Raw genomic sequence first — 22,439 nt, forward strand, 5'->3', positions numbered from 1 at the left:
TTTCTCGTCGAATCTTGTTTCTTGTAGAGAATTCTAGTGCGAATGCTTATCTAGGCATTTAACCTGATGTTCTTCACGTCGATCTTTGTTTTAGCATGGTTGATGCAGTTATTGAGTACGTTTTTGTTCCTTCTCATTTGAATCTATGTGTTACTGCTTTACTGGACTCCAATATCATGAGGACTAAAAGTTATCCGAACCTCCAGTTTCATCATGGCTGGTAGCAATGTTAGATTAAAATTTAATGTGTTAGATGCACCTTGAGAAGTTCTCGAGGTGTTAGACCATGCGTTGTTTTCAAGGTCCGGGGCCTATCATTGCGTGGCAATTCGAGAGTGATGCTCGGACAATGGTCATTGGCGTCGCTAAGTTCTGACGTGTTGGAACTAAGCAAGCATGAATTTCATAGATTATAATTTAAGAAAGTCATTATGGGGCTCTAGATTTATTCGAGCATATCTTTCTTACTATTTTCTATAAAGTTAGATGTAAATGGAGATGGAAGGCAATTAACTTTTGTTTTAATAGAATTCCTTTCAATTAGAAAAAAATAAGAGGATGGGGATAGGGTCACGTCTCGTCATCGCAAGAGTGGACAAAATTAGTAACTCTTATATGAGCGGGGCAGGCCAAGAGGAGTCCCTGCATCTATGTCCACACACTTCAAAGGGTGACTTTGTGTACTTTGGAATGCGATACTAATGTGCCATGTTCGTTTGGTTTATAAACCATGTCTGAAAGTACTGTTGGTTGATTTATTGTGAGAGAAAAATAATGTTCGTTGGCTGAAAAAGTACGGCTTATAAGCCAAGCGAACAGAGCATGTAGCCAGTCTATTGGTATGAGCAGGGAACGAAAGGATACAATAGCATATATAGTTTAATGCCTAACAAAAATGACATGTACATTAGCCGTGTAGCAAAAGAAATTAGGATTTTTTTTGTAAAAGAGAAAATTAACGCGATCACGCTTAGACGACAAAGTCAATCTAATGAATCGTACTCCAAAATGTGGATTGTCCATATATCGTATATTGTCCTTCCACGAGCCATCGACCAACACTAATGCAGCGATGAATGAAAAGATCGAGCAGATCAGCACAGGCCCCACCCATTATGAGTTCATGACAGCTTGAAATGGATCAGGGGGGGTACAGGAATCAAATCGCTTGGAGGCATTTACATATTTATGTGTATACCAGCAATCAAACCAACCATGGCAACAACAACGTCCAACCAAGCTTCCTCTTGGGAAGAAGTTGGGAACTGACCTACCCATCTTATTGCCCCCCAATAAATAAACAACCAAGAATTTGAAAGACTGCTGGAGAACCAGGATGACTCGCAGGTCATCGATGAGACTCCAGATCGACCTAGCTACTTTCTATATACGTACACATCAGCAACGCTCTCTCTCTCTCTTGGAATTTCTCTTTGAAAGGAAAAACTCGAACTCCATGTCCTATATAATATATAATATATAACCAGAAGGCGTGCATTCTCTGCAACCTAGACGACCGATTTTTTCTTATCGGGGCGGGGGTATGTTCTACCAAATGAATGTCTCGCTGATCACATCGAAGAATGTTAACCAAGAACACCATCAGCCATGAACATTACCTCTGCCTTTTGGTAATGGAGGCCTGGCTAGGTATTCTTCCCTCTCCCCTCCCCTGCACGCAAAAGGCATGCATCTAAAAAATAGTGTTTCACCTTTAAGCAACCGAGCACCGGAAGCGGAAGGGTAAGAGCAACCACAATGTTGCTTAAAAGCAGTCCATAGTGAGTAAAATAATACCTACCAGCTAGCTGAAACACTGCAAGACCAGTCCATAAAGTAGTCCATAGCAAAAGGTACCCATAAGCTTATGGACCCCATAGAGAATAAAAAATGTTATTTTTTTCTTTCTCCCTCTCTTTCCTGATCTTGAACAGGATTGTAGAGATGCATACTTTTTTTTTATTTTAGATGGTATCCACCCTATAGACTACTCATTGGTTGAAATATTGTGAAGACAAAATAATAATTATGGACTAACTATATAGATCCTATGTATATGGACTACTTAGTCCATATACAAACCTACGGCCAGCCCCAGCCCCCACACCACGCCAAAGCGTTTGCCACCCCTAAGCCCTACGCGATATATATAGGAATACCAATACCATACCACCGCAGCAATTTCGCCATGCGGATACACATGAGACGCGAGATGCATGATCAACCAGCTTTCGTCTGTGCCGATGCCGGCCCATGGTTTCAAGGCTCGAGGATCAGCTACGGGCCGTGCGTGGTGACGTGGTGGAGTGGAGAGAGCGACCCCGGCCGGGCAGTGACGAACAACGTGCGGCGGCCTTGCTGTTGCACTGCCGCACTGGAACACGAGACCGCCCGCCGCCGGCAGCCTTCTGGAGTATATCCGAGACGCGCGCGCGCGCGCGCACACACAACTGCAAGCAAGAAACAGACATGGATGGATACAACAATGACGGTACACGAACACGGCAACAGAGCAGTGTAAAGTATGTAATGTAACAACAACGATGATGCGCGAAACAAAGCTAGTACACCACGATCTCGCTAGATCTAGATTCTAGACAATCCGAATGGAAGGGGGAGTAGGAGAGCACCACCGAGTGATCGGCGGCGGAAATTGGCGACACCAACTTGGCCGGCCGATGTCTGTTGTTTCCAGCAGGCAGGACGCAGGAGAATCGGGTCCGGTTCTCCCTGTTCCGCAGGACGGATTGGAACAGCAGCCAGCCCGCCCCTCGCGCCGCGCACGCGGGTCGTCGTCGGTCGTCCATCGGCGGCGCCCCGCCCAATGGCGCCGCGCCACCTGCCACGCCGACGTGGCCGTCAGTCCTTTATCTGCAGCCAGCGGCCGAGCTGCGTCGGGTTGACGACGCCGGGGACGTGGGCCCCGCTCGCCATTAGCAGCCACGACACCTCCGCGTACCTCCTTTTCGGGTCCGGCTCGGCCGGAGCCGGGGCTCCGCGGCTCGGCTCGATCCGCTGCCCCAGGAGCGTGCCGTGGGCAAGGAACTCGTGGGCCAGGTGGCCGGCCAGGAGCTTGTTGCCGCCGGCGGCGGCGGCCGGGCGAGCAGGAGCCGGAGCCGGAGCCGGAGCCGGCTTCCACGGCTCGGCTTTAGCCGGCACCGGGAGCGGCTGCGCCTGGGCGGCCTGCAGCTCGCGCTCACGCTCCTTGCGCTTGCCGAGAGCGACACGCGCCGCCTCAAGCTTCTCGCTCAGCGACATATCGACGGCTACGCTTCGCCTCTAGCCACGTCAGCGCGGAGCTGAGCCGTCCAAAAGGAAAGACGGAGGAGAGGCACAAAGTTTTTCCCCCCCCCCTCCTGTGGTCTGTGGAGCAGGGGAAGGGGAAAGAAAAAGAGACAGGGCAGGGCACAAAGTAAGAACGGAGATGGTGGGACCCACGAGGGGCAGGACCGTAATTTCACAGGGCAAAGGCAGGAGAGCAGCAGGGGAGGAAACGGTGGGAGAACGAGAGAGGAAGGAGGATAGAAGTAGCAGAAAAAAATCTGGTTCAAAGAGAGGAAAGAGAGGGAGGGCATGAGGTGGGGGGAAGCCTACTATTTATATCATGTGGTGGTCAAGAAAGCCCATGGATTACGCCCTAATCACAAGAGTGCCACCGTGGTATAGCGAGAAGGATGCCTACGGAAGGGTAGGCTCGTAGTTTGTTGGAAGCATTGCAGCAGTATGGGTATTTGGTCAGGCGGGAAGGTTAGCGCGTTCGGGAAACTCCGTCGGGAGTGTACGCGCGGGTCACGACGCTGGGCCCCGTCTGGGGCCACCCGTCAGTGGTACGCAGGTAGGTTTGTTTGGTGTACGTGTTTTTCTAGAGGACAGTTCCTACAATATCCATAGGGGTCCTTCCGCCTCTTGCAGATCTCCGTCGTGGCGCCTGGAGCCGTTCACCCATGGAGATGGCTACCGCCGGCGCCGCCGCCGCCGGTCGCTACCTTTTCTCCCGCCCGTGGGTCCACTCGGAGCGCGGAGAGGAGGAGCCCGGGGTGGTTGGCGAAGCCGGCTGCGAGGTGGGGCTGTGGGAGGGCAGCCGGGCTAGGATGTTGAGGGGCCGACTCCTGCAGTCCCGGCTGTGAGGACCGGGAATAGATGGATTCGTAGAGGAGTCTTAGCAGGTCGGGTCACGCGTTCGCGGGCAGGAGAAAGGAGGCGAGCTCGGCGATGGCGTCGGAGAGCTTGTTGTAGATCGGATGGACCTCGAGAGCGCAGGCGCGGAGGCGGCCGAGAGGAGCACGCGGAGCGTGTACGTCGTGGCGGGAGACAGCGCGGGGTAGATGATGGACAGGAACGTCGGGTCTATGACGATGAGGCTGCGATGGGCGCGGAGGGGGTGTGCCGGCCGGGGAGAGCAGCAGTAGCCGCATCAGAGTAGGACCGGGGTGGGGTGGAACTGCTGCTCCACCCGCGACCTTGCCTCGTTGGCCGTGGAGGTGAAGTCCTCTAGCAGCGCCGCCGGGTCGGCGCCCAGCACCACCGCCGTGTCCACCCGCGCCCGCGGATCCATGGGGCACGGAACGACGCGTGTGGAGGGGAGCGGCGAGGTGGGGGGGATTGGGTTACGCTTGGGCGGCAGCCGAGCCGCTGGGCTGTACAGCACCCACCGCCTAGATGTTCTGCACCGCGAATATATCCGAGATTCCGTCCCATCCTCTTCTCAGCAGAGGGGGTGACAGATCGGGAGTCGCCTTTGGTGGCTAGCCGCTCACCGCTGGCCGGCGTCTCCGCCTTCCGGTCGGGTCGCCTGCGCTCAGATGGCGCCAAATCGATTCAGCGACGCCACCCTCACTCGTTCCCCACCGGCAACTGGCGGTCCTGGGCAGCGATGGCGTCCCGGCACGGCCGCACCTCCACCCACTCCTGGCTCGTCTGTGCAGACCGAGCCACCCTGCCAAGGCGAGTACCCTATCAATACTTGATGTGTCCATGCCTTACCTTGTGGTTTTTAGAGGACAACTCATTAGTACACACTGCAGGTATCTCTTCTCATCTTGACCTTTGCAGATCCAATTTGCTTCCATTATCTATTTGTATAATCTGGTAGTGAGGCCAAATGATAATTTTCTAAATAATTACTGTTTATCATTTTGGTCGATATGAAGAAGAAAACGCATACTAGTGCTCAACTGATGCTACTTGTGGTTAATGGCTTATAATATATTTCTGATGTTATTGTTGAGTATAGGGAAGGGCGGGCCTGGTGCAAGCGGTAGAGTCTTACTGTCTGTGGGTTCGAGTCGCGGTCTCTTCGCATTGCACATGCGAGGGTAAGGCTTGCCACTGACACCCTTCCCCAGACCCCGCACAGAGCGGGAGCTCTCTGCACTGGGTACGCCCTTTTTTTTAGTGTTGAGTATAGGCAAAAAAGATGTCAATAATGCACTATGGCCGGTTCCTATTGGGGACAAATAACCTGGGAAATGGGTTATTATTAACTCTTCTTGGCCCTGAATCTTGTTACTTTTGCTGCTTTCAAACTCCATGGACTGAGAACATCAAGTGGCGAAAAACAAGATGGCTGTAGGTCTGGCATTTTTTGATTTCTAAAGCCTTCATGTAAAAACATTACTAGCTAAAATGTTTAATCCCTCCATAATTAGTGATACACTACACCAGTTATACTAAAACAATAAAGCCTACTGCAATGTCATACAAAGCATGGAATTAGAAAATTTTCTAGTGTAGTTCAAACTCGACATGGTAATTAGAACCATAAAAGTAGTGTATATTTAACATGGAAATCAATATGAAGTACAGTTTTAACACATCTTAGCTGTGGCATCTTTTTTTTAATGGAAGGGCATTATCTCCTGTCTCTCTTTTTTTTTTGTATTTGCATTCTGAATGGATGTTTCACTCTGTTTGTTTTATATGTGACTTATTAGGCATAAGACAACACTATAAAATGAAGAGTTCTCGATTAGATAATCTCTCCATTGTTTGCACTTTGCAGCAATGTGTAATGAACCATTATTGTGAGTGTAATTAGACTTTTCAGTCACAAAAAGGCCTAGAATCTAAGCTGCAAATCCTTCTTCTAAACTGCTAGTTCAGTAGAGGAATAGAATTGGTAAAGGGTAATAGAAAGCAAATGCAAAGAGGTGGATGCTCTTGATGTCGTACAAAGCTGTTCAGGCTATGAATAACTCTCTGTGCTGCACTTGCAGGCAGTTGGCGACTGTCGTATTTATTAGGTATGCACTTAAACTAAAAACTAGTATATTTGTCATCTTAAGAAGAGGCATATGGCACCGTTTAGCAATCTGTAAAATTAGTAGCCATTTTTAAACAAGCACACTTCAGTAGCACTAACTTGTGCAATATATGTTTCAGGCAAAACATGTTTTTTACTTGATTTGCTATATTTACTTGCATTGAGATTGTGTTCTGTTGAAGTACCAATCTTCCCTTAACAGCTATGACTGAAGTTGTTATACTGCTGCCTCAAATCCTTAAGTGTTACAATTCACATTGCTAGCTTCTTGTCTACGAGTAGGTATCCTACAACCAAGTTGCGGTAAATTATGGGACGCCGAACATTTCTGGGATACAGGGAATGAAAGTTGCATAGTGTTGATATGGTTTTTGGCTACTGTTTGTACAAGTCTATTTGACATTTTGACCCTAAATGTTAGAAATTTGTTCTTAGGGCATGATAAGCTACTGAATCAGGTTGAGTTTTACACATGTTCTCCCCTGTAGTTATCATTATTCTTTCTGCATTGAAATGTGTTCTCTATTCCCCCACCTTTGCCTACTGCTGTCATCCAATTCGCAGTGGTCCTCCTTTTTTCATCCTTATGGACATTGGACAGCAGAAATTGTTTATGTGCTTTCCGCAGTTTGATTCCATAGGATGCTGGCGTCTTGTGCAGAGGCAACCACGGCAAAGGTTGATGGCGGCCAACAAGAAAGGGCTGCAGATGGTGCAGAGGAGGGATCACCATCAGATCTTCTGTGTTTTTGCCACTTTGATCATTTGTGTGAAAACTCTGTTATCAGTTACTGGAATCACATTTGTTACGTCAACAAATATTGCCGCCAGTTTTTTGAAATCCTGTGGAACAAATCAGCTCTAGTAGATGGCGTCTGCTTGCTGGCTAGCTGCACTAGCCACTAGGCACTGTGCTGGCTGTAGCGGCTGTTGTCTGGCCAGCAGCCAGCATAACTGATCACAGCAGAAGCAGATCAATTCGGCTCTGTTCTGCCCCGCTCTCTGGTTTGATTGTGGTTGTATTGCAACCTGTTGCGTTTATACTTTATGCACGCACTTGCATGCTTGATTACTAAAGTAACGAACAATCTGAAATCTTTAAAACTGCAGTAACCACCACAACAATCTAGAGGAGACTTGGAGTGTCAGCTGTGGCAGCTTCTCACCAATGTTCAATCGAGAACAACTTGAGTGTTTGGTCTTTTGAGATTATCTTGCACGGTATATTAGCCTCACAAGTAGAAAAAAAATATGAGTTATTGAAGCATTCTTTTATCTAGGTGATGCATGTTTTAGTTACGATATTTGTCAACTTATACATCTTATTATGGTCTTTTTTTTAAAATTCTTTTTTGCTGAATGAAATTGTATCAACTACAATATATTTATCAGGTTTTTCATGTTATATTATTTCGTTTAAACTTTAGGTGTCCATAGCAATGCCCACCAATACCTAGTTATTAGCAAAACATACACAAAAGTTATAAACACCAAGATGCCGTTTGGAAGACTAAATCGGTTCTGATTCTACGAAGAAACAACAGGAACGGTACCAAACGCAACAACGGGCATGAAATGATGGAGTGAAATGTTCAGGCATGAAATGGTATGGAATGATTCACTTTTTCTTTTTTGGAGCTCGAGATTGCAGGAAGGTTGGTTTCGCATGGATTCTGGTTTCGCTACTGTGTACTGATAATTATAGTTTTTTAGTTATAATAATCCTTTCTTAGTGCAACAAGTTAAATTGAGTTGTATTGAAATTTTTCTTCACCCACAAAAAGTTTGGAATTTTTTGAAGCATATTTTGTTTATTATATGATATTTATAAGAAAAAATATTTTATTTGGGAATTAGAATCTAGAGGCTAACATTCAAAGGTTTCGTAAAGTAATTTTTTTTCATCACCGAAATATTTTCTCAGAGAATCTGGATTCGAAATATTTCTACGAGAATTTGGATCGCATACTCAATAGTGCTGAATACCTAGCTATCTGAGTTGGCGGTGAAACAATAAATAAAGCAAGCAAACTCTAAAGGTGAAAGAAAAGAAACAAACATGCAAGATAGGACTGTTGGACAGTTTGCGAGACCATTGTTTCACTCCTCACTAATGTCACGTTTTTTCTCTACTCTCTCATCTCCACGCCAGCCAAAAATGACCTCAACTAGCGACCTAGTTACCCCCCATTGGGGATTCCCTAATTGTGTCTGACTTTGGCATTCCATCAATGCAACCCCTTTGGTGTCTGTCACATGTTGCCGGTGTCGAAGGCAAAGTGGTAGGTGACCGCGGATGGCCATGACAATCTGCTTGCCATTTCTATTGGGCAGCAACGTCGCAATTAGGCAGCACAAGCACAAGCTCACGGCCATCGCAACCAAATTGATCTACTTGTTATTTCCATAGGGAATCAGCATTGCGTCTAGGCAGCACGAACTCATAGTCAATCACCGTGACTACAATCTCACGATGAAGGACCTAGGGATTATTAATCGGTCAACTGGTAGAAGTTGTCGTGCGGGGACACGAGATCAGTGCAGCGATCTACTTGTCATTTTTGTGGGTTGGTGACATCATGATCAGATCATGGATCGGAGACGACGTTTGGGATCAAGAAGTGGATGGATGCCAAGAGGGAACCTCAAACACCGATGTCGAAGTTGATCACTCTTCGATCCTAGCCCGGTGACAATAATGTTCTCTGATGGTGATGGGGTTCTGTTGGTTCTTGCCGGTTCATTTCGTATTGATATGATCGTCGTCCCTGATAATTGTGTTTCGCTACCAATGCACTTTGAGAGTACGGACATAATCTAGCAAAGGAAATCTTTGCCTCTAGTGGCTCATAAAAAAGCATGCTTCTCATCAACTTTTGGTGGCTTATCTTCTTCACTTCATGGGAACACTTTGACGTGGTCGATGTGACTCAGCATGCAAACTTCATCACCATCGCCAATTGCTGAGAGAACAAGCTAACTCTCATCCCTGAAGACGCAAGTGAGCTTTCAATGTCCTCGTCATCTACACCTGGTGGAACCTTTGGAAAGAGCGCAATCGAAGAATCTTTAACACTAATCCTTCCTTGGTCCACCAGGTCGCAGGGCGGATCAAGGAGAATATGGATATGCATAAAAGAGCGCATTGTTGACAATTGATTTAGCTTCCCTTGGAGATGAGTTTTCCCTCCCCCTCCTTTCTTACTAGGATTATTATGCTGTGAGCTTGAGGCATTTTTGTTTTGGGCTTTGGCCACCCTGTATATATACTCTCTCTCTCTCTTAATTGAAATGTAGAGCTCCTGCCAATTTGTCCAAAAACAAATATTTCAACTTGGGCTCCATTGTATTCTCGAGAAGAGTCATCAGAGATACCCCGATGCAGTCGTGGTGTTGACGTGTTGTGCATTGGCTCAGGCACCATTTTCATTTGATGGCAGTTGCATTTCATCTACAACCCTTTGAAGTCTCACCCTGTCATCATTCTCATATGACTCTAATTGTATTTCATCTACAACTCTTCGAAGTTTGACCATCTTACTCTCTATTCATGAGAAACGACAACACCCTTTTGCAGAAAAACGAGCTTAGGTGATGGAAAAAAAACCTTGACCTCCATTAATTTCAAAAGTCAAACTAGATCAAAATGTTGCAATATCAAACTCGTCGGGCCTTCTGTTTGCAAGGTCATGAGGGCCACTAGGGCAGTATTGATCTCTTCCCTGTCATTGTTGTAGTCATCCTTCACCTCGATGTTTCCTTCTGTGTTCACCACCCCCAGCTCTACAGAATCCACGCTGGCATTAGGTTTGCATCAATAAAGATTACTCAACCAATTGGGTAGGGAGACAACGTAAGAGTAGGAGGAAACGTAGGACCACACGAGAATCTAAGGGCAACTCCAACCAACATTCTATCCCAGCCCTCATCTCATTTTGAGGGTCCAAAACATAAAACAGCTCTCCAACTGGTCTTCTATCGGACCCCTGAAGGATGAGGACGTCTCATTTCTCTCTCCTGGTCCCCCACATCTGAGGGACTCCGATCTGGAGCCTCATTCGTCGGAGAGGACCAACGGCCGTCTTCCCGCACCCCACCGGAGTTTCTCCGGAGCCGGTACGTCCCCATCCTCCTCTTCTCGTTTTGGCGTCACCCATGGCCGCCGCTGCTCACGTGCCTACGTAGATCCCTTCTGTTGCCCGCTGCACACTTGTGCCAAGGCCTGCGGATCTCGCCCCTGCTGCTGCGCCTGCCAAAATCTGCCTCCCGCTCGCCCGTGCTTCGCGACCTTGCTAGAGCTCGCGACCTGCTGCGCAGCCCTGCCGGAGCCGCCGTCTGCTCGCTCCCTGTTTGCCGGCCTCCCGGAGTTTGCACGTGCTGCTGGGCCCTTGGTGTGCGGCCGGCTGCAGGTTGCCCCTTGCTGCGCGCTAGCTGCAGCTCACTCCTGGATTGGATTTGTTTAATATGTGAAGAACGACTTGCTGCAGCTTGCACCTTGATTGCGTTGTAGGTGTCAATTAGGCCTTTTTTGGATTTATTTAATAGCTGAAGAAGGTTCGCTAGATTATGCGATATGAGATGGCCCAAAATTTCCAGTAGAACTTATCTCAAATTCATGAGATTTTTTTAGACCTATTGAGTATATCTGGTTGTTGTAGACAGATTAATATCTTATCATTTAGTTGTTCAAGTTGATTTCTGTGTGTTCTTAGAATTATTCAGAGTTGGGTTGATCTGGTCTCAAACAATGGAGACCACCAATGCAGAGTTATGTTGATTTGCTCTCAGGCAATGGGGGACCACCAATGATATATCTTTTGATGACTTTAAAGTTGAAACACATGTTTGAACAAGTTGCTAAACATTGTACTCCCCCTGAAACCAAGTAAAGAAGAGGACTGGAAATTTCATTCCCCAGGGAAGACAATATGTTGGTGTGGAAAACATGGCTAGAAATTAGCTTGGATCCAGTTCAAGGCACTGATCAAACTCGTAGTACCTATTGGAAGCGAATTCATGATTATTATTATGAGCACAATACTTTTGAGTCCCGAGCCGTAATATCAGTTCTCTCTCTCACCGTTGGGGTATCATCCATAAAAGTTTTAATAGATTTTGTGGATGGTATACTCAAGTTCAGAATAGAAGAGAAAGGCAAGCTGATAGAGCAAGAATAGGTAAGTTGTTTAATTTTGTAATTGATTGGAAATGTATATCTTTTATGCATGGTAGCCAACACATGTTTCTTGTGCAGATAGAACAGGCAAAAGAATTGTACCATGAAAAAAATCCGAAGGGGAAACCATTTATTTTCATGCACTGCTGGAATAAGCTGCATCATGAGCAGAAGTTGGCTGATCTAGGTTGTGAGACTCTCAAAGCTCTCAGAAAAAACACAAGACTTCCTCAACCACAAGTCCAGGGTCATATACACCTGGAACTCATGAAAGTAAGTATGCTAATGAAGAGGACGGACCAAGTCATACATCACCAAATTTGACTCTCATATTATATAGATTAATCTCTCCCTAAATATATACATACATATGGTTGAAGGCAAAGCATATGCATAATTGGTAAACTATTGCTTAAGGGAATTTAATCTATATAATGCATGAGAAAGCATATAAATATCAAAATAAATCAACATGAATGATATCGGTTTAGAAATACCACATGTGGAAACCAATTTGATTTCTACCACTTGTAATAGGTGGTGGATATTTGAAGTATGATGCTTAACTCCGAGGACTTCATTTTCCTTGCAATGAGACTACTACACACATGATAAGTTTGAAAATGTGTTAGTCTCAAAGCATCCAACTTGTAGAGTAACCTCCCCCTTAATTTGTGCATGCAAGTGTGGAATACTTGTAGAAGACATGCACATTGATTTTAGAATCAATAATACCACTTGAAAGATGACATCACATGAATGTGAGAATCATTTTCGAAGATGATATTTGGAAGAAATTATCTACAATTTGGACTTTGGCACATATTAGATGAACAATTAAAAAGACAAGCTATGTGTCGTGCTCCTAAACAATTTTAAACCATGTAGGTTTGCTTCAAGGGTTAAGAATAAACCGAGCAAGCCTACCATAAGATATACCTAGTGTATGCATACAAAAGATATAAGCATGCAAATGCAAACATAGGCATAAAAAGTAACTAGATGCTTAAAGATACTAATTTGTAAGAAATACCACTTGTAGGAAATGCAAATTGATACTACTTGAATGAATTGAATCTAGTTACCTAACATGGGAAGGGGAATTTGGGTCCATAGTATTCATTAGACCACTTGGCAATGATTTTGTCCATCATGATGCACCCCATGAAATGCACCCATACTTTGCCAAGTCTCTAAATTCCCCGATGTCCACCGGACTTCTCACTTCCCTTTCGGGATCCAAACCTTCTTGGTGCTCTTCATATTGGAAATCATTTCCTTTGGCACCCAAAAGCGTTTGACCCCATTGTTGGCTTATTTGTTCACCTTGATGGCCACCACCTTGTCATTTTTCTTCTTCTTTAACAAGTATGGTGTGGAGGCCTTCTTGTCCACCTTGTTGGTGTAGGTGTTAGAGAGCTTGCTTGTTTGCTTCTTCTCTTTCTTCTTCTCTCCTCCATTCTTCTTCACCTTACACTCATAGGACTTGTGACCTTCCTTGTGGCACACATAGCAAACCACGGTTTGTCCTTCATCAAGCTTTTTCACTCCCTTGACGGTGTTATCTTGATGAAGTTGGACTTGCTTCGCCTTGCCTTTCACTTGAATCAAGTCCTTGGTGAGACGAGCTACTTCTTGCTTGAGTTGCTCATTCTCCTTTGCAACCCCTTGTGTGCATGTATCTACAACAACTTTCTCAACACAAACTTGGTTGCACAAAGATGATTCTAAACATAAATCATTACAAGAAGTAGAGGCATCCTTTTTAGACATGTTAAAGATAGAACTTTTCTTTTTAGATGCCTTGGTAGGGGTTGTACTAACGGCTTTAAGATTAGCAACTTTATTAGTTAGCTCATCACAATGTTTGCACATGGTTTCCATTTTAGCAAGCAAACTTTTATAAGCATCTTGTGAGCTAGCTAACTTTTTCTTTTAATTTTTTATTTTTCTTTACAAGTTGCTCATCATTGATTGTGCATGCATTTGTTGTTGCACTAGCCTTAAGTTGCTCAATTTTAGTAGATAGTTCAACATTAGATTAGCAAAGTTCTCATATTATTCAAGCAAAGTTTTGTATGCTTATAAACTATCTAGCTTTTCTTTTATTTTTTAAGCTTCTTTTGTTGACTAGTGCAAACTTTAGCATAATTAAGATTTTATTGCACAATTTCATCATAAGAAGGCATTTCATCGTCACTATCACTCTCACTAGAGGATAGCTTTCGTTACCTCTGCCATAAGACACATACAAGAAGAGCTTGATGATGAGTGCTTGTGGCCCCGCCTCTTGTGATGGTGTTTTTCTTCACTTGAAGAATCATCCTATGACCTTATTGATGTGAGGGCTTGGTTCTTGCATGCCTTCTTCTTTGTCTTAGGTGTGGGCTTGTTTGGACAAACTTCCACGAAGTGCCCCAACTCGTCGCATCCATAGCATCCTCTCTTTCTTTGCTCATTTCTTTGATTGGTAAAAATGAGATCTTGGATTTGAATGGGCACACCCTTGACATTGAGCCTTTGGATCATCTTCTCCACCTTGTTGATTAGTTTGATCGATTCTTCATCAAGGTCGGAGGTGGAGGAGGAAGATTGACATCTTCACTTGAATCTTCATCATCATCATCATCGTCCTCATCTTCTTCTCATCTTCACTTGAGGAGCTTGAGCTTGAGCTTGTCTCAACTTGTTTGCCCTTCATCTTCTTTTTCTTGCTACATGCGAGAGCTTTGCCTTTGCTCATGAAGAGGCTTTATCTTGACCCATCTTACGTGACATTTCAATACCACTAACTTGTCAATACTATGCCCAGGGTCATGGTGCTCAAGTTCTCCATGTTGTGAAGGATGGTGATGATGCTTGCATATTTCTTTTGTGGTAGCATGGAGATGATCTTCCTCACATGTCCACATCATCTAGATTTGTTCATCCTATTGAATGGAGCTTATTGATAATTAGATTCAAATGAGAATACATATCATGAACAAGCTCATTATCATTCATTGTAAAGGAATCATAATTTTGTTTAGCTAGACAATGTTTTTGCTCACGGACATTAGATGTACCGTCATGGAGCTCTTGGAGTTTTAACCAAATTTTATGTGCATATTTAAAGTGAACACTTGGTTAAACACATCCATGCTAAAAGATTCAAACAAGCAATTCTTAGCTTAGCATTGAAATGTATTTCCTTTTCTTCACTCTTTGTGGGTTTATCGGGATTCTTAATGGGTCTCATCCCATCACGAGTGACTCTCCAAACTCCTAAATCAACCACCTCAAGGTAGCAAGCCATTCTAGCTTTAAATAGAGGAAGTTAGTATCGTCAAAGTGCGAAGGCCTAGAGGTATCAATCCCAACCACTCTAAATAGCGTCGGCTCAACGACGGTTAAGCCAAAGGTCCAAATTGAGCCAACCTGGCTCTGATACCACTTGTAGGGGACCATGACGCCTAAGAGGGGGGGGGGTGAATTAGGCAACTTATAATTCTAACTCTTCACTATGACATCTTTTTCTAACCTTAGCAAAACCTATGCAAAAGATAAACTATTTAAATGTGCAACTATAGTTTTGCTAGTGTATTGCTATCTCTATCGCAAAAGGAGTAAAGTAAACAATGTAAATGCGGAAGCTAAAGAGCAAGGTAGAGATACGCAAACTCCCGTCGATACTTTTGGTATTTTTACCAGGTATTGAGAAGCGCACAAACTTTCCCCTAGTCCTCGTTGGAGCCCCTTATAAGGAATCCCTCGCAAGGGCAAGCTCTCGGTCGAGTAACTCCGTGGATAGCCTCGGGTCTTCCCCACACGTAAGTGGGTCTCCGACGTGCCTTCCAGTAAGCCTCTCCTGGATGCTCCCCGCCATCTTCACTATCAAGCTTCCGGCCAAAACACCGTGGCCTTGTTCCCTCCGGTACATGGCGGCCTCACCACAAACGTGGTTGGTGTGATCTCGCAAGACTATAAGCCCCTTCGATGTACAACAATGGTGCACGCAAGCACTAAGTGATAAGAGGTATGCAAACCTCACTAAACACTAGGCCTAAACCTAGAGCAAGCACATAAGCGGTGGTCTAATCAACCTAAGCACTTCGCAAAGCACCTACGCTAATCACCTAATGAATCACTAAGCTCTATGCAAGTGAAGATCACTAAAATGTGTATCAACACCCTTGATATGTTTCCTTAGCTCCACTCATCTCATTTTGCCGTTGGGGGTTGTATTTATAAGCCCCACTGAGAAAGTAGCCGTTGGGGACAAATCCTGCTTTTCTGCTACTGACCGACGCTGATCATGTCCTGACCAGACGCGTTCGGTCATCCCGACCGTTGGAGCCGTGATCAACTAATCGGACGTTGCCAGTGTCCAGTCACATGCCACCAGATGCGTCCGGTCGCATTTTCGCCGCTCTAGAACCTCTCTGTACTCGACCGGACTCTACTATCCTATGTCTAGTCGATCTACCACTAGCATCCGGTCACTGCTGCTGCTGAGCCTCTTGATCGCGTCTGGTCACCGCGCTACTAGCGTCCGATCACTTTTGTGAGCTCGTTTCTTCGCGATCTTGCGTACGGCTTGGTTCCTATCTTCATGCTTGGACTTTGCTTGATATCTTGGGTCTTCTCTTGTGCTTCTAAGGTCTTACTTATGGTGTTGATCATCGAATCATCACGTTGCCTTTGTCCAAGTCACATCTTGCACCATATTGAACTACAAAACAATCACTTGCAAATTTATTAGTCCAATTTGGTTGTGTTGGTATCAAACACCAGAATCCAAAGTAAATGGGCCTATGGTCCATTTTCCTTACAATACGCTCTGCTCCCTTTGCTTCCCTTTTCTTTTCCTCATTTCTTTGAGTATGGGATTTTTTTAGTTCTCCAGAGTGACATGCGGCGCGGCGCGCCTGGCCAGCCATAACAACACGCACCTTAACAAGACACACACTGTCGGTGTTTCAAATAAACCCGGCTAGTAATTTATAATTATTGCGCGTTAGGCTAGGATGGTGTACTAAAGGACACAAGATTTATACTGGTTCGGCAGAATGTCCTATGTCAGTCCGCTGCTGCTCGTGTTATTAGTACCAAAAAAGGTTCATAGTAGGGGGTACAAATGGTCGAGAGAGGAACAGTTCCCAAGTCTCTGATGGAAGGGTCGAAAGGACACCAAGAGCTTGGTTGTGCTTGACTGCATGTTGTGTGTCCCAAACAATCCATCAAAAGTTGGTCCCCTTAGTGGGGTGTCCTACCCTCCCCTTTATAGACCAAGGGGGAGCAGGGGTTACAGATAGGAGAAAGAGGAAAAAACCAAAGATAGAGAAGGTCCTTTGGGGGAGCCAGGTCTTCCTTTTCCTGTGTGCCTGCCCTGCTAACATGGCAGACCGTGTCAAGGATGGTGTGTTCGCTGATCCTTATAGGGCCGTGCCTTGGCTTATCAGCAAGTGGGTGCGTCCCATCCTACGCTGGGTAGTGCGGCGTGTCAGAGGGCCAAGCCATGACCCTTCAGGGAGTAGATGGGGAAGTGACCCTATGTTCGTCACTATAGGTGATGTGAATTCTATCTTGGATCATAGTGGTTGTCGCATGCTTGTGTTAGTATCTGTGTCTGAGGGCTGATGGCAGTGCCTACAACACTCTAGGACAAAAGTCGGCACCTTCAACACTGTTCGGGCACTGTTAGGTCGGAAAGGCTTAAAGCGCTCGTCCCATCGTATCCTGGCGTGCCTTCCTATAGGTGTACATGGCATGTCCCTCAATACTGCGGTTGACTCGAATGTCCTGTCGTACCCTATGCTCATCTTTATGAAGGATTATGGTGCAGTTATCGGGTGAGGCAGAGCCTAGCCCTTGAGGGTCGGGCGAGGCGAAGTCTAGCCCTTAGCCATCGGGCGAGGCGGAGCCCGCCCTCGGACTTCGGGCGAGATGGAGCCTAGCCCTCGGGGGTCGGGCGAGGCGGAGCCCGCCCTCGGATCGGGCAAGGCAAGCCAGCCCTTAGCCATCGAGCGAGGTGAAGTCTAGCCCTCAGTGGTCGGGCAGGTGGAGCCACCCTTAGCCATCGGGCGAGGCAGAGTCTAGCCCTCGATGGTCGAGCGAGGCAAACTAATCTTACGTCGTTCGGGCAAGAAGCGTAGTAGCATTCTTGTCTGACCGAAAGTGTTAACGTTCGATGGTCATTAGTTCCACCTCATTGGGTACCCCGATTAGGTCCGCGACAGTAGCCCCCGAGCCCCTGGGTGATTTAGACAAAATCACCTAGGGGGGTTTTGACTTGCAAGAGGGTGCGCGCGAGCGCACCCAACGGGTGTAGCCCCCCGAGCCCCTAGGTGATTTGGGCAGAATCACCAGGGGGTATTTCAATTCGCCAAAGGGTGCACGCGAGCGCACCCATCGGGTATAGCCCCCGAGTGATTCGATAGAATCGCCTAGGGGGTAATTTTGGACCCTTCGTGGGTAGGGCTATGAGATTTGGTTTTTGTCAATTGGATAGTTTTAAGGGAACCCTGTATCCCGTCCATGGGGATTTCATCCAGGGTCAGCCTGCTGGGCTCAACTGTGAATCAAGGTCCCACTAATGCTCGTGTACCTGAGTCCTAGTCGCTCGTGGGCCCATCCCTCGTTGGGACGGCCGTCGAGACTATTGGGCTAGCCCTTGGACTCCTAGGCCTAGGCGGGCTAGAGAAGAAGCTTTTTGACCCATATCCCCTCTATGGGAAAAGGGTCCGGTCTGCTTGGGAAGGCAAACCGTCCAGTGTGATTTTGGTGGGAAAGGATAGGGATCGCGGGCACATATCCCACGACGTGATGCGGCGCTGTGTCGTGGTAGGCTCAGAGATCGAGGCAGATGGTTGTTCTTCTCGCATCCATTGCCCCTATAAAACCATGAGGTTCACCCCTAGGGTTTCGTACTTCGCCTCCTTATCTTCGTATCTACAACCTCTACGCCAATCACCTAAGCCTCCCGCACCCGTATCGCTACCGCTGTTAAGCTTGGTGGTGCAGGCAGAGGGGGACCAGCTCGCTCGTGGCCCATGTCATAGACATCATAGCATGGGTGCGCTAGCTGGAGAATGAAGCTTTTTGCTTGGGGATTATCCAAGCCGTCACCATCGCCCGCTCGCATTATGATGTTAACATCAACCTGGGGGATGAGCCTAGGTTTCGCGCCTGGCTATGAGCTCTCCGAGCTGGATGAAATAGAAGCAGCGGTGACTCCTCTCGTGAAAAGCCTGGTGAGCAAAATTGAAGACATGGTTCTCCCCCAGAGGGGTCGGTAGTCAGTTGAGTCTGATACACATTTATCTGTAATCTGTGGACAAGTGTCGGTACTTTTGTGCCCGAAAACAGTTTTCGTAATTCTGTTTTGTAATTTAACTTCATTTGTTTGAACTTGATTTCTTCCCTTTTGTATTCGAGAAAAAAGGTTTATGTGATCCGACCCTTGCATTCATTAAGACCATAGGGCCTGAGGTGCACAAGGGGGAAATTTTGATTTATGCTAGTGAGCAAAGTTACCGTAGCCGTCATGGCGTGGGTTTTTTGTTGTCTTACCTGGCGTGCTCGTTTATCTGTTTCCGCAAACCTTGCCGCCAGTCTTGATGCGAGGAAGTGGTCTGATGCAATGACTATTTCAAAGAAAAAAGGAGGTATTCGTATCTTTATCAGCCTCCGAGTGAGATCCGACCCTTTGCGCTCGCTAGGGCCGGATGTTACTGGAGACTAGAGCGAGGGTTGCGAACTTACTTTTGTATTCGCATGTACCCCCTACTTAGGATTTTGGTGATCATTCCATGACTGTGCGTTTGGTCTTATCATTGGCCCGGCCTTCCCCGAGCCCCTGTGCATGGTGGGGATTCGGTCAAGGGCTAGCTCGTTTTATGACTGTCGCCCCGTCCATGATTTTTCACAACTGGAGGGGTCGAGGTGATGTCACTTGCCTCGCGGCTCGAATGACATGCCTGATGAGCTCGCTAACGGAGATGTTCGAATGGAATCCGATCTCGCTGCTTTGCGATAGGGTTGGCAAAGCTCTCAGGCGATGTTCCGTTGCTCCTTGACCTACCTTCCAACAGATTCCCCCTTAATGGGGACTCTATGGGCTCGGCAAGAGGCTGGATTGAACTTAGAAGGTTGAGATGACCCTTCCCGCCTCAATGCGGGTTGGGCAAAGGCCGTCGAGGCTCATTTGTGTTTCTCCCCTGGCTCTTGTTGGACATGAGGCAACCTTAGATCCTTCGTGGGTCAGCCTTCGAACCTTGATCTCTGATCTCGGATCGAGTGGCTCGAGCTCCCGAGCCCCTTAGGGTCTGATAGGGGTCGGCCATGTTTCGCGCGTCACCCCTCCTTGGTTTCTACAACCAGAGGGGCTGAGTTGACAACACTTGCCTCGACGGCTCGAGTGTCGTGCTCAATGAGCTCACTAATGGGTATGTTCATGTGGAATCTGGGTCCATCATTCATGACGGGGTCGGCAGAGCCCTCATGTGGCATTCCACTACTTCTTAACTCACCTCCCGACAGATGTTCAGCCGTTCGGTAGGCTCAGGTGGCCCGTTGGCCTTCCTTGATAGATTCTGTGGGTTTGGCTCAGGGTTAGAATCAAACAGAAAGGTCGAGATGTTCCTATTCGCTTCTGAGTGGGGTCAGGCAAGGCCGCTGGGTCTCATCGTGGTTTTTCTCCCCTAGCTCTGTTTGACACGGGGCGGCCTTGAGCCCTTTGCGGGCCGGCCTTCGAACCTTGGTCAGTTGCCGCTCATATCGAATGAGGCGGGCACCGCTTCGTGGTGCGACACAAAGTGTTGGGATGCGAAGATCACATATGCAACGTTTGGATGATGGGATTAATGTGCAATTTAATTGAAATGAAAGCAGGGGTCAGTAATGTTACCTCGGTGGTATGAGCGACGAGAATCTCTTACCGGACATGTCCATGTGGGTTTGAGTCCAGTGTTTGCGATGGGACCAGCGTGACCTGCACGAGCATCATGATTTTTCATCTCTGTCTCTCGATGGTGATTCGAGGCCATTTGATTGACTTTAAGTGACCTAACAGCCTCTCCTTGAAGGAGATTCTGCAGGTGAACCCCTCCGAACCCCTCTCGAGAAGGCGGATACAGAAGCTTGGGGTACGGGGAACTGTGAATTCGATTATGCTGGTGAACGAAAATACCATAGCCGCTAGGGCATAGGGTCTAGCGGTTCGTCCAGTTCTACTCAAAGTTCTACACCCACACCCCACATCTCTGGTTTTTTAAACGTAAGGAGGGGTCAGGCGATGAGGATGTCTAAACAAGTAGACACCCTCGGCTGCCCCTGAGCAATGTTCGTGCCCCTGCCGTTGCTGAGGTTGGGCGCTTGGTAATGAAATTAACACATGAAGTAGGTAACAGAGGTGCTTATCTTTCAGGGGTCGTTCGTTCGTTGTTTTACCTGGGCCATTCGATCGACCTTGGAGGCCCGTTGGGCCCCCCTAGATAGGGGTTCCATCATCGAGTCATTCCATGGTCTTGCCTGGGGAAGCGGAGAGTCGCCTGCATGCTGGTGCGCCTTGATTCTTGCACCCAGCATGCGGTAGTGGTGGGCCATGCCCAGGCAATGACCTATTTTGACCAGGCAACATCTCGTTGATCAGAGCGCGTCCCATCGATCTAGGCGCGGTCCCCTCGGATTCCTGTCATCATTGATTTCCCTTCTACATTGAATAGGGGAAGAAAGAGAGTTTTTCATCCCAACCTTTCACCTATCCTTAGTTGTTGCGCCTCTTCCTTAAATAGGGAGGGGGAGGGGAGTTCTCATCCCTTTCATTCACCTACTTATGAGCCGCTACCTCTTCTTCTTCCTTTCCACCGAATGCGTTCGTGCGTCGCGGCAGTTCCTAAGTGAGAGAGGGTAATGCCAGGGAGAGAAAAACTCATAGATCCACTCGTGAGTCCGGAGTGTGATGTCGAGATGGAGGTTATCCAATGTAGATGAGATGGTGTCGGCCACCTTTGCCGAGAAGGGGCTGCCTCCACCGAAGGAGGAGGTGGACTAGAGGGTGCTGAGCATCGTCGGTTTTGCCGTCGTTTGTGGCAGCCTTTCTTCGGTGGAAAATGCCCCCCGTGCAGATGCCATTGTCAGGGTTTGCGGCTGATCACGATGGCATAGTCCCTGAACGCTCCGGCGAAGGTATCGTTGTCAGGGTTGCGGCTGATGACGATGTCGCGGTCCCTGGATGCCTCAGCAGAGGTGCCACAGTCGCCGACACGGTGATCGACATTATAGATGATGGTGCCCTCGAGGATCTCGTGGAGCGGTAGGACGTCGCTGATGGAGAGCATGGCGCAGCGACCGTAGTAGTACTCGTAGTAGAGCTGGTCAGAAACTGTAATCGAATAAGTTTGCGGGGGAGCCCCTGAGTGAACAGTCTTTTGTATTTGTGAATACATTAGTCCTTTTCGTGATGAAATCACTTTGTAAGCAATGAATTTTGTGCGAAAAATGAATAAGTTTTCAACTTTCGCTACGGCAAACAACTTTTTTGCTTTTCTCCCTCTTTTTGTAAAAGAGATTTTGGTGCCCTCCGACCCTTCTCATAGTTAAGGTTGCAAAAAACTTAGAGTGCAGGAGTGCCAACTCTGATCATGCTGGTGAGCAAGGAGGCCATAGCCGCTGGGGCTTGGGTTTCCCGCAGTCCTACCTGTTATACTCAGATTTTGTTCCTGAAATTCTAGCCTTTAGGACTTACCATGAGAAAAGAGGGAAAACACAGAGAATGTTTGCAAAGATAACACAGAGAATGTTTGCAAGATAAGCATACTTATATCAGGCTCCAAGTGAGGTCCGACCCCTCACACATTGCAGGGGTCGGATGTCACTAAGGATCGGGGATTTTTTAAGACAAAAAACTAATAAGAAAGAGTATGCGTTTATTTAAGGGTAAAAACGACGTAGCTATTCAATGTTTTAGGCGTTGGTGAAGACCTCGTCGTCGATGGTTTTCAACTTGTAGGCGCCTGGCCG

General features: G+C 47.0%; 1 protein-coding gene across 1 annotated transcript; it reads right to left on the bottom strand.

Annotated features, from left to right (window-relative positions):
* Positions 1-2,455: 2,455 nt before the first annotated feature.
* LOC136496545 (uncharacterized) lies at positions 2,456-3,598 on the bottom strand. Its single transcript, XM_066492249.1, has one exon. It carries the CDS (start codon positions 3,256-3,258, stop codon positions 2,860-2,862), a length of 399 nt encoding a protein of 132 aa, XP_066348346.1. The 5' UTR covers positions 3,259-3,598; the 3' UTR covers positions 2,456-2,859.
* Between the last annotated feature and the right edge of the window lie 18,841 nt (positions 3,599-22,439).

This window comes from Miscanthus floridulus, chromosome 12 (assembly GCF_019320115.1).
Source record: "Miscanthus floridulus cultivar M001 chromosome 12, ASM1932011v1, whole genome shotgun sequence".
Taxonomy (NCBI): domain Eukaryota; kingdom Viridiplantae; phylum Streptophyta; class Magnoliopsida; order Poales; family Poaceae; genus Miscanthus; species Miscanthus floridulus.